Below are 12545 nucleotides of genomic sequence, written 5' to 3'. Positions count from 1 at the left end.
TTGGTAAGCAACTACAAAATAACTGTCCCACCCTTGTTAGGATCCAGGTTAGAATAGGTCCCCGGTAAACTATGCATGTTGTCGATCAAGTAATCAAAACCATGACCGAAGAGGTCTTCAGCAACCCATGTTCGCCTGTAGAAGGCGACTATCTGGAGTGGTTTGTCAGGCTCGCCAACTTGGTTGATGCATGTCATCTTATCCCATTTGCATAGATTGATGCTCATGATGTCAATCACAGGATTGTCTGATCCAGACTCGATTATTTACAGAACACTGTCATATAGCTGGAATAGTGCTGAGTGCGGCATTAAATAACAAATGAACAACTCATATCAAACTGTTTATTGTCTTGTCCAGATTTGATTACAAGTTGCCGTGATATAGCTGGAATATAGCTGAGTGTGGTGTCAAACAAGTTCTAAGTAATTAAGGCATTAGCCTCTTCAGCGTCAATACTGCATGGGTTTGTGTACACTATGTTCCCCTATAATTCTTTGATAGGCATTTACCAGTTGGAGTACTAAGTAATAAGATAAATTGATGAACAACCTCTTAATTACAATTAACAATTCGGTATAGGTTCTTACACTGCTATCAAGAAAATGATAACGGTGTAAGAACCTACACCGAAATTGTACACCTATTTATAATAATGAAGTAGTTCATCCTTATGTCTTATAATTACTGATGTATTCCTCGGTCCACCATGTATACATACAGTTCTATGTGATGCGTGTTTGTCTTTGGTTTGGTTAGGAAATGAGGACACGTATATCTCATGGAAGGCAAAGGTTCCCTATTGCATGAAATTTAGGTGAACCCTTTTGCTGCCTTATATTGAAGCAATGTGTAGAGTAGAGTCTGTAGGGCTATGAGACATATTGCACAAGACAAAGTGCCAAGGTTTTCAGCACTCATTGGTCAGAGCACATGCTGGTTTTCTCTGTGGTCTAGTGGTAGAGCGTCTGCCCGGAAAGCGGAAGGTCCGGGGTTTGATCCCCGGCCGCGTCATACCATAAGATGTTAAAAAATGGTACTTGTTGTTATTCTGTCTGGCGCTCGGCATTAAGAGGCTAAAACAAGGACTAGGAGTCAGTATACTGTGTCTGAGTGGGGTATTCATGTTAAACTGCGGCATTGTATCTCAGTGAGCTAGCACTTTAAATCGGCATCGGTTCCGGACTAGTACATGCACACGCACACGCACACGCACACGTCGCTATATAAGTGCAATAATCTTGGACGCGACGTTAAACCCTATTTCACCTCACATGCAACGTACAGAAGACCCAGGAAGTATTGACAGTGTAGTCGCTTGTACATCACACAACTAGAATTCTGTGTCCTACTTTTCCGACATGTAATGTTTTGTTGTGTTTCAGGTAAGTGGCTGTGCCCATGGCACCACTGTGACATCTGTGGCAAGGTCGCCAGGAAGGTGTGTTCCGAGTGCCCCAATTCTTTCTGTAACGGTCATATTGAAGACAACATTTTCAATGTGGAGGGAGCTCTCGTGTGTTCGGACCATGGTGACATTCTTGAAGGCAAAACATGTGGTCCTGTAGACAATATGTCTGAAACATCGGCGAGTGATTCCTACGTTGATGCAGCCTCGGTGAAGGATGAGAAAGACTTTGCATGTGTCAAAGACTTTGAAGGCGAAGAAATGGACACCAGTGTCAAAAGTGAGAAGGAGAACTCAGTGAAAGAGAATTCCATTTCTGAATCTGTTCTGAAAGAAAGTGACAATAAAACTCCAGTTCCACACCCAGCAAAATCAGGTTTGACTGTCGAAAGAAAACCACCCGTTGGAAATTACCCTCGAAATCTTCCTCAACAACAAGAAAAGCGAAAATATAAGACAGTTGTGAATTCGGCACGAAAGGCCAACATCCGTGCAAAATTGCCAACGGAAAATGACAACGGACAGAAAGACGACAAATCTACAATACCTAAAGCTAACTCAGGAAACAGCAAGGGCCGAGGTCGGCCGAAAAAGAACAGTGGAAATGCATTGCCCGATACAAATATTAAGGACGGGCTGCCAGTGGCACCATTGTTTGACGATAGTGATGATGAGCATTTTAATCTAGTGATTGACATTCCTAAATTTTAGACAACTTCACTTGTTAATAGACTCACTCATAAGTTTTAAAGCCATTTTATAACAATTGAATCATCCAGTATGGCGGTCAGGGATTCAGATCTGACACACGTCCATGGGAGATAACAGAACTTGGGCCTTGATAAATCAGACCCCATTTGACAGTGAGTAGTAGGGAACAACTTGCAAATGAGCTAACTTTGTGTGAAGAACATGTTGGGAAGATAGTATTTATACTCACTGAGTTTACACCAAACATTCGTAGATAAAGGGCAGTGGGGTAGTGTAGTGGATAGTGTTTGCTCATCACACGGAAGATCTGGCTTCAGTCCCCATGAGAATAATGGGATGTCAGGTTTTGGTGTCACCTCGTCGTGAAGTGGCTGCAGTATTTTATTAACGGGGTGCAACACTAGCTTGGCCTTGTCAGAGCAGTGTATTGCGTACTCTGCTTCAGAGAACGTTGAGGTTTAGAAAGTTTAAAATTCGTAAGGTAGATATTTTGAAGAAATCTTTGGTCTGTACTGCAAAAGAATTACATGTTATAGGCCATTAACTTGTATAAACATGTTTGTGTCAACTGCAGCTAAACCTTCTACCCCCAGATCATTTGTCTAATTTGTATATAGCCGTTTGCTGAAGAGGGAAGTTCAAGGCCAAATTGTCTTATGTGAGTCATTGGCCCATCTGGTTCTGCTATCTTCAGTTACCATGGTAACCATGTATCCTGTTCAATCATCATGTTTTAGTACCTTGACAATATCTCGCTAGATTTTAGAAGTTCTTAATTTATTTCTAAGGCACAGGCTACTCGTTTCCATGGTCTTTTGATTTGAGAGGACATTTTAGGGAGAATAAGTCGACAATGGTTGTATATTACAATGTTGGTCCTAAAAGAAACGACACACTGTTCAGGATATGGCACATAGTTGTTTAGTGTTACCCTGCTTATTTTGATAGAAGTTAAGTCCCAGATCTGGTCAAGGTACTATCACATGTTTTGTCATACCAACCCATTTGCATTGAAAAAACTCATTTTAATCTGTGTATCATAGTGTTGATAGTGTATGAATATGTACTTGTATATTTAAGACTGAAAAAAAAGTTTCATTCTTCAAAGGTAGATGAGATGATTCCTTGTCATTTCTCATTGAAAAGTCACGCATGAACAAAAGTAACTGTCTGAAGCTGTGTGCCTGTGAACAAATTGTCTTAATTGTGTCTGTTTTTTGAATTCGCTTGTAAAATAATTCTTTGATTTAGTAAGACTGTACTTCTCGACTTTTAAGAAGTCAGTGTTATCAAGCATCTTTTGTAAAGTTCTACAAGTTGTTAAAATCTGATTATTATTTTTCCCATTATTTTCTTCATGGTTTCAACCTTGTTTTTATTTAGGTTTTGAATGAAAGAATCACGTCAAGTGTTTTGTAAAGAATATATGTTCAAAATACAGTATATCATATACTGCCTTTACGGGAGCAAAACTGCTGGGTTTATTTTCCATTGTTGATAAATATACACAAAGGAATTGCATGGATGATGCACTTTCGTCCTCCGAACTGGAAGTAGTATGAGAACATCTCTTCCCTTTTCTTTTGGCTGTGAAGATTTGAATATATTTTTTCCATACCATGTTTAACCAATTTAGTGCTCTGAACAACTAAGAAATAAAGTAAGAGATTGTTGTAAAGTCCATTTGCCCAAAACGTTGATGATCAAAGGCTGACTCGTGCTCAGGTCTGTGAAGGTCTCCTGGCTACAAACCGTAGCTCTTGCTGTGATACATCTAAGATCTTTAGCACAAACCTGTTCACTCATTCGTTCAAGCATCACTTTTCATGCAGAAGACCAAAGTCCAATTACCAAAAAGGGTACTGACTGTGAATCTTAAGTTGGTGACCCCCTGGCAAGATATGTCTGGAATTCCTTTGAAAGCAGAGTTAACTAAGTTGATTGTCTCTCAATCATTCACAAGGGCTATCAGGGTAAGGATTATTTTTCTGTTTATTGTGGGTCACCTTTCTTTGTGGGTCATTTTATTGTGCCATGAAGGTACAACTGGACCATTCCAACCCAGCACAGTCTTTGGTCTTCTAGGATACAATGAATCAATAATGTGCTGTTGTGTTAAATCAGAATGTAGACAGGGCTTGACGTTAAACCTGAAAAAGTCTGGGGTCAGTCTTTATGTTAAAAGTGGTATATTTATGGCCCTTGATTCAAATTCCAAAGACGTCAAGCACACCAGGACCCCTCCATTTTAAACACTGATGAGGGTCAAATGTAAACAAAACAGTTTCTCAAACATTGACTTTTTGAGCACTTAAAAGCAGGTGGCCTTCCCTTGCCTCCCCCAGCAGGCAAAATGTTGCTCCAAATCTGATATTTAATTCTTTCATGCAAGATGTTCTGGTGAGGCAGCCTTTGAACTCCAAGTATGTTTGTTCCTTGTATGAACAGTGCACTAACTTTGTTGAATAGAATAACGTGTGTTTCTGAAACAGTTGGTAATTACAGACTGAATAAAAGGTATGACTTGTCTGTCAACATCCATCTTTTTTTTCCAATGTATATAAAGCAATATTTAATTGTCCAGGCTGGGATTTTATCCAGACATTTTACTAACTATCAAAGATTGAAATATTTGGATAAAATCCTGCCACTCCAGGGGAGTGTACAGTTCCTGTAATAGCACAGCTAACCTTGCTGGTGTGTTAAATCAGATATTGTTCAATGTTGAAGCCCCCAAATATCTCAGTTAAGAAGCAATGGATCATTATGCATGACATGTCGCAGTTTTCCTGATAAGTCCCCAAGCCAAAATGGATATTTCAAAATGATTATTTTCATGTCAAGTGGAAAATGATTTGTAATGGTTTAATATCAGTGATAATCTTCAAAATATTTCAAACAAGTTACAAAATTTCTAATGTTGGCACCAGAAATATTGAGGTAAATGTTTCCCACTGAAGCTCTAGGAACAGACAAGGAGCTTTGGTGTAAAGGACTGAACTGCATTCTAGGTGAAACTCAAGGTTCACGAGCAACTTCGCCAAGTGTGCTTTTGTTGAATGCACTGAACCGAAGTTATCTCGAAGATGAAGGGACCAAGAAGATCAGGGAGATAATGAGGTTTTGATGCAGAAAAAGAGAAATGTATGTCCAGAGACTGGTAAACTGGAAGACAAATGCGAGATAATGTCAAACTGTTCTGTTCAAGAAAAGGTCTGCCAATCGTATCTTAATTATTTTTTGATTACATTATTTTCATATCTGTCAAAGAGGCCTAGTTGCAGTACTGTGGAATTTAGATGTATAGTGTCTTGCTAGATTAAAATTCTTGTTTTGAACAGTATGACTAAAAGTTGCTTTTGGACAAGAGAAATGTCTGTATTTCGTCTCATGTCCTCTTTAATGCTTTCAAAAGTGTGTGAAAGGGATTAAAGAAGTTTGAATTTAATGCTGCCGAAGGTCCTAAAGCTTTCTGGGGCAAGCAAGTCATTACTTTAGTTAAATGTATATCTTTGTGGTATTAAATTGTATATAATTGTGTGGTCAGTGTGAATTCTTTCTCACACAAGATCCTAGAAATTATTCTGTCTGAAAAAGCTTCTCTTCCATCATGTGAACCAAGTAAATAATCTTTGAGTTTGACACACACTTCAGTGGCTTGTGACTACCTGGAGTGATGTGAGATGTCACTTAACTTTCTCGAGGTCTCCGCTTCTTAGCCAAATCCTGCTTGTTAATTGTTAACGTTTTAAAACTCGTTGATTGCAGGGGCAATGCTGTCATGTTGGTTTGTAGACTGTAAAGAATGAAATAAATGGATGATTATGAAATAAATGATTGTTCTTGTATTTATATATATTTTCCTCTCATTCCCTGAGATGACATGCAAACTGGGTCTTGTATTACTTTGGGCACTATGTACAGCAGGCGATCAATTCACACCAGTTCTTACTAAAGTCAATATTGATTGAGTGGGGTAAGAATTGGTTCTCGGAAACCTATGCATATTGAAGAAGCAACCTGATGGATCGGGTGGTCAGGCTGGGCGACTTGGGTGTATTGTACCCTGACACTGGAAATCACTGAATTGTGGATTAGTGCCAAGCTACAGTTATACAGCAGGAATCTTGCATGTAGTGTTAAACAACAAAACAAACTGCACCGATCAGTGCTCTTACCACCAGTTGGTAGTCCAAGGCAGTATGATGTACATTTTGCTCTGTGTGTGTCCGTGCGTGCGTGAACAAAAACAAATCAGTGTCGAGACATTTGATTAATAAAAACGCCAACAGGGTAGATGATGTAATGTCAGTTTGACTAGGGCTCCTGCACTCCCCAATGCTACTCCAACAAGGGGATCACTTGTTCTTGTGATAGCCAGTCAAATTGCTAACCACAAACAGTGGTTTGCCTGATCGTGTTTATTTGTACACTCCCTTTCAAAGCAATTAACAGTGAAATGTGAAAACATATATTGCACTATTTAATCCTGTATGAATATTTACAATTAATGAACACATTTATCATGATGGCCAGAGTCTTTTCTTCATTATGTACAACACTGTCGCAAAGAAGAAAACCAGAGCAAGAAATATCAATAATCTGTCTGTTAGTTCTCTGCGTCCATATTTGGTAAGGAGGCGCCGGGAGTTCTCAATGTGCCCGCCCATGTTGCGGAACTCATCTTGCGTGTCAGTCACAGTCTTGGAGGAGGAAGCTGGGGAAAGGAAAGAAGCAGACGTGAAACAGATTAATACACTACCCTTGGGTTTGGTTGAGAGTGCAAACATGCTGCATGCTCGAAGCCATGTTCATCAGACAAATGAACTATCATGTGGCTTGGACTTGTCAACAGTTTCTGTATATTTTACAATGAAATCAGACCGTCTCAAGCAGATACCAATTACATGTTTTGGTTGGTTTGTTGTTTAACGCCGCACTCAGTAATATTCCAGCTATATGACAGCGGTGTGTAAATAATTGAGGCTGGACCAGACAATCCAGGGAATGACATCATGAGCATCGATCCACGAATTGGGATCAATGACATGCATAAACCAAGTCAGCGAGTCTGACCACCCGATCCCGTTAGTCGCCTCTTACGGCAAGCATGGGTTGCCGAAGATCTATTCTACCCCGGATCTTCACGTGTCCCAAATACATTTTCTACTACGAAACATGCAAACATGTAAACAAAACTCCCTGATGGAGTATGCACCCACCTAACATGCTCATGCTGAGCTCACTCTGCTCCAACTGTCCTGTCAGCATCTTGTTGAGGCTCATCAGATTCTCTGTGATGTTGCTGGCAGTCTTAGCCAGGGTCTCCTTGTTGCCCTTACCTCTGTAACAAACATTATCCAGGTTGACTTGCAATCCCCTTAGAGTTACTTGTTACAAAGTATGGACAGTACCTGTTCGAACCACAGAGCAATCCTTTTATATTTTTTACAAATGTTGTTCATCTCAGTAAGTGTATACAGTATACATCAATGACATACAATGTAATTCACATTTCCAAAACATATTCAGAGTGGCATGGTATGAGGCAGGGATTCACATCGGCTCTACCCGCAAGCCTGGACCAGCCCTGCCCGCCACAGCAACCTTGGCGCTAAGATAGTGGTAAGTCTTTAATAAAGATAACAAGTTTCTCGAATGGTACAATTATCTCCATTTGATTGATATGTGTGAGTGAGACCAAGTGAGAACCTAGACTTTGAACCCAGTGCTGCTAACTCCTGGTATTGTTGCACAGTAAGATACAGCACCTTAGATCCCTTTGTCCTTTTAGAGACAAGCATGGGATATATTTTTTTGTGGTTTAATGCCACAGTCCGCAATTTCCAGTTATATGACAGGCAACAAGGTACAATTTTATGGAAAACAACTTCTTTAATACTGTAAAAAGCGGTGTTTCGGTATCGATCCTTATACTGTTGTCAAGCAAGACTTGTTATCCATAAAATTGTGTCTACCTTGTCATGCCTATCAAACAATTTATATGACGGTCTGTAAATAAACAGGGATTTTTATCATGAGGATCGATCCACGCAATTGGGGTATGATGACGTGCATCAACCAAGACACTGAGTATGACCACCCAATCCATATAGTACCTGTTACGACCAGCAAAGGGGGCTGGGGATCAATATTCTTTTCCAGAATCCCCATGGGATATGAAGACATGAAACATTTTAGAGACATCGGGTGCTGTCATTGTAGTTTCACCCATCCTTGAACCAACGTATTTCTAGCCACTGTTCTTGAAGCACACTTCAGAACCACTAATTGACCAAGTCTTTATCTGATCTCACCTCTGCTTAGCTGACATTCCACCTGACAGGAGCTGTTCTTTTGTCCTCTTCTCTATCATCAGCTGTGTTGTCAGGTTCGACTGTCGCAGACTGGTGATTGTGCTGGGAAGGAAACAAGAGCACATTGGAGGACGGGGGTTATTTTGTTTGTGGTTAAATTGAACAGTTTTGAAACTTCAAAAAATTTATAAAGTTAATAGTAAATTTCTGAAATCTCAAACAATATAAAACTGATAAATAAAAAAAAACTTATTTTCAATAAGATATTCATAACAAAGATGGATATATTTCCTATGTGACTTTAGTGAAAAGGATTTTACAATGCTTTTATTAATACACCCATATCATTGCCCCGGTAACACAGAAATGGGCTTCACATTTTGTAAACAAGGGGAATCTAACCTATGTCTTCAGCATGTTAGTTCACCACCACCAAATGTCATGTTGAAACCCATAATGAAATCAACGCTTGCAAGTCAAAGATACTGCATAACTTGTAGAGATTTTTATACTAGCATGTGTGTCATACTGATTTTACAAACGAGTGTCAGAATTCTTATAGTTCCCGAGAGAGAGAGTTTCGTAAAATCAGTATGACACAAATGCGAGTGTAATAATTTCATCATTACCCCTTACTTTTTAGCCCTTTCGAGCTCCTCTTTAAAAAAAAAGCAAAAGATTGTTGAATGACGTCACTAATCATCAGCTATGACGTCATTTCTAGTGTGATGTCATTCCCACTTTATGTCACAATCAGATTCAAATGACATCAACAGTGCCACCAGGATGATGTATACAATGCACTGGTGTGTGTGCTTTATGCACTGGTGCACATGCAAGTTTTATTAACTCAGTTATTTCTAACTCCAAAAGGCAACAAGCATGAAATACTCATATCCCCCGCCAATACTACCGCCATTTTCAGTCTAAGGCAACATCATTGCCATGGAAACTGAAAAAATTAAAATAGTCAAAAATCCTAAAGTATCAAAAGGCACCAGTTCACCATTAGGCCTATCTATGTGCCAAGATTGGTTAAGAGTGAGTGAGTGAGTATGGTTTTACTCCGTTTTTAGCAATATTCCTTCAATATCATGGCGGGGGACACCAGAAATGTGCTTCACACATTGTACCAATATCAGGAATCGAAGCTGGTGACGAGCGAACGCTTTATCCACTAGGCTACTCGATCGTCCCAGATTGGTTAAGATATCTCTCATGGTTTTAGAGTTCTGCTCAACAACGGACGGAAACACTACATGGCGGAAGATAATAATACCCATTTCCAACCAATCATCCGAATAGTACTGCAAGTATTCTCACAGGTGAACACTGGTGAGGAAATCACAAGATGTATTGGTTCGGAATGATAGACTCATCACAGCATTACACACCTGGACAGCTTTTGTCGGTGGTTGTCTACATTTTTCAAAATGGCCTCTCTGTCAGAATCTTTGTCTTGTTCTCTTCCCAGTTGCTCCAGTTCCTGCAAATATGTTGGAAACAGATAATATTTATTTACATCACAGGATTAAAGAAACTTGGAATGTCTACTTGACTTTCTGAATTGCCAATCCTAAATTTCACAAATTTGGAACAAAATCAACATTATGAGTGAGTGAGTGAGTTTGGTTTAACGCCGCTTTTAACAGTATTCCAGTTATATCGCGGCGTGTCAGCTTAATGTGGGAGGAAAGCCCGAAGTGATTCAGGTCTTAGACGTTTAACACTTCGGTGAAACCCACGAGCACGGGTATGGTGCTGACAAACCTTGAAACATAATCGGGGCGAACCGGGATTCGAACCCACAATCATAGGTTTCTGGCGTGCCCAAGGGACGCAACTCTGCACAGCGAATCGCGGCGCCTTGACGACTGGGCCACCCGTGCCCCCCATCAACATTATGAAAATAGGCTAATTTCATTCCCACTGCATCTGTAATAATATTTTATTAAAAACAAAAATTAGTTGTCAAGGGCATAGTTCCATCTTCGACATGTTCAAGGCATGCAATATAAATGGTAATAAAGAGAGTTTGGTGTATTAATTTTTCCGGATAATAAGGTGAACATCATCATCATCATCATCATCATCATCATCATCATCATCATCATCATCATCAATGCACTGGAGTAAAGCTTGTCCATGTCAATCAAAACTGACATAACCATGATGACAGTGTTCGAAGTTAACAGGGATCCTACCTTGTGTAATCCGAAACCCTGCATGCCAGGATTGGAACCAATATCACAGTGGAAATATTAACAACCAGGTCAGGTCACACATTAAAACCACCAGGGCCCACTAGCACAAATTTATTATATGCCTACGTCTATGTGCAAGTGGGCCCTGAATCTCACCAAATACCCCTTACAACAAACACACGACTAAGCATCTTTTTTGCTCCAGAGTTACATCAAGGCAACAACACATGAGAGGTATTACAGAAGATACGTACGTTCACTTTTCCACGTAATTTGGTTATCCGTTCTCGAGCTTGAGCATTGAAATCTTCAACATCTTGTGTTGTTTGAGCATAATCTCTTATATCCTAGAAAGACAAGTGCTCCATTAGATATTTTGAAAATATACACTTTCCACAACAGTAAAAGCTCTTTCTACACTTCAGCCATTGACTGTTTGAGATCAGTCAACATGGTGAAATTAGTTAAATCAATAGTGTAAATCAAACCAAATTTCTAGTAAATCAATTAAATAATTAATATGAGGGCCAAACTGTATGAACATCTGAGCTTTTGATATTCTTTGAGGAGTGAGTGAGCGAGTATTGTTATATGTCGCTTTTATCAATATTCTAGCAATATCACAGCGGGGGACACCAGAAATGGGCTTCACACACTGTATCAATGTGGGGAATCGAATCCAGGTCTTTGGCATGTCAAGTGAACGCTTTAACCACTCCTTCATACAATGAGGGCCAAACTGTATGAACATCAGAATTTTTGACATTCATTGAAGTATGAAACTTTGCAGTTGGGAGTATTCATTCTACTACATGAAAATAACTCGCATTCCTCCACTCAGTGAGGGACTCGATGAAGTGAAAATCTGGGCCCTCAATCATCAACCTCATCAGTGGGTCAAAGTGGACTGAGGCCGATTGAGTGTGGTTCAACTAGGTTCTGTGAGCTAAATGCATGCTCACAGTCTGCAGAGTGACAACATGGCCAAGTGAATAAAGTTAAGAAAATCTTGGTTCCAGTATGACTTGACTCATGGTCACTATCTTCATCATCTGGTCTGCTACTGTCATCATTTGATTTTGAGAAGAATGTGATATTCCCCAGTTTGGGAACTTTCAGTAGCTATCAAACTATTTCCATATCAATGTAAACACAGGGAAAGAGATCACAAGATAATATTTCTGAATGATTTTTCTCTCCTTTTGAGGGATTATTTTTTTCCAGTCATGCAGTAAAACATTCTGGCATATCAAAATGTATGCAAACATATTGAATTCAAGATTAAAGTGTCTGATCATAATGACACCAAAAGTGATGTCTTACTCTGTGAAATTAGTAAATCAGGCTTGAAAGCAGATTTGAAGAAAATAATGAATTGTCTACAACATGAGGTGTAGACTGCAGGGTTAAGCAAATGTCTTGGGTTTGAAACCTGAGCTTGACGTGACATTGTTACACTCCACTACAGACGGTGGCAGCTGGCTAACATAGCTTGTTTAGGACAAGTAGGCCTGTTGATAGAGATTAGCTGGCATAAACTTGACCTAATATGTACAGGGCCAGCAGGTATCCTGTGTGCATACTTTCTTATGTGTAGATCTTGCAAACGTCTTATTCAAACATGTCGTTATATATTCCTGTAACCAGCTGTTAGTTTGTATAACTCAGGCTTGAGCTGGGCATGTGGTGGCGTACACCTGTACAAGGCTTGACTATAGCTACCACTCTTTTATAGTGAAATCATGCCGACACGTTCAAAATATGTATATACTGTTATCATTAATCAGTTACAGTTTCATGCAAAGATTAACCTGTATAATTGCTTTCACTTCAAGGTCTAGTTTGACAATTTCTTGCAAGCAGAGCCTGACGTGGATATCTTCCGCCGCCATGTTTTACTCGCCA

At 39.6% G+C, this 12545-nt stretch overlaps 2 protein-coding genes across 5 annotated transcripts in view; one reads left to right on the top strand and one right to left on the bottom strand.

Moving 5' to 3' along the window:
* Positions 1 to 5953, top strand: part of LOC139453156 (histone-lysine N-methyltransferase NSD2-like) — a 29879-nt gene extending 23926 nt beyond the window's left edge. For all 4 annotated transcript variants that reach the window (XM_071234786.1, XM_071234785.1, XM_071234783.1 and 1 more), the window contains exon 19: positions 1386 to 5953. In XM_071234786.1, the coding sequence (XP_071090887.1) occupies positions 1386 to 2119 (734 nt within the window). In that variant the 3' untranslated portion in view covers positions 2120 to 5953. The remainder of the gene's footprint in view (positions 1 to 1385) is intronic.
* Positions 5954 to 6580: 627 nt separating this feature from the next.
* Positions 6581 to 12533, bottom strand: LOC139452866 (vesicle transport protein SEC20-like). The gene is made up of 6 exons (XM_071234506.1): positions 12452 to 12533; positions 10895 to 10987; positions 9831 to 9922; positions 8437 to 8538; positions 7342 to 7463; positions 6581 to 6836 (listed from the first exon to the last, which is right to left on the bottom strand). Exons 1-6 carry the CDS (start codon positions 12530 to 12532, stop codon positions 6643 to 6645), a joined length of 684 nt encoding a protein of 227 aa, XP_071090607.1. The 5' UTR covers position 12533; the 3' UTR covers positions 6581 to 6642.
* Positions 12534 to 12545: the final 12 nt, after the last annotated feature.

The sequence above is a fragment of the Haliotis cracherodii genome, unplaced genomic scaffold (genome assembly GCF_022045235.1).
Source record: "Haliotis cracherodii isolate W230 unplaced genomic scaffold, xgHalCrac1.p SCAF_9, whole genome shotgun sequence".
Lineage (NCBI taxonomy): Eukaryota > Metazoa > Mollusca > Gastropoda > Lepetellida > Haliotidae > Haliotis > Haliotis cracherodii.
Note: the sequence above shows the minus strand (reverse complement) of the source record. Positions and strands in the feature narration are given on the sequence as shown.

Coding starts and splice junctions, on each gene's coding strand:
- LOC139452866 (XM_071234506.1), bottom strand. CDS start 12,532: ATGGCGGCGGAAGATATCCACGTCAGGCTCTGCTTGCAAGAAATTGTC. Junction 7,464..8,436: donor GGAATGTCAGCTAAGCAGAG/GTGAGATCAGAT, acceptor TGTTTGTTACAG/AGGTAAGGGCAACAAGGAGA. Junction 6,837..7,341: donor GCTCAGCATGAGCATGTTAG/GTGGGTGCATAC, acceptor TCCTTTCCCCAG/CTTCCTCCTCCAAGACTGTG.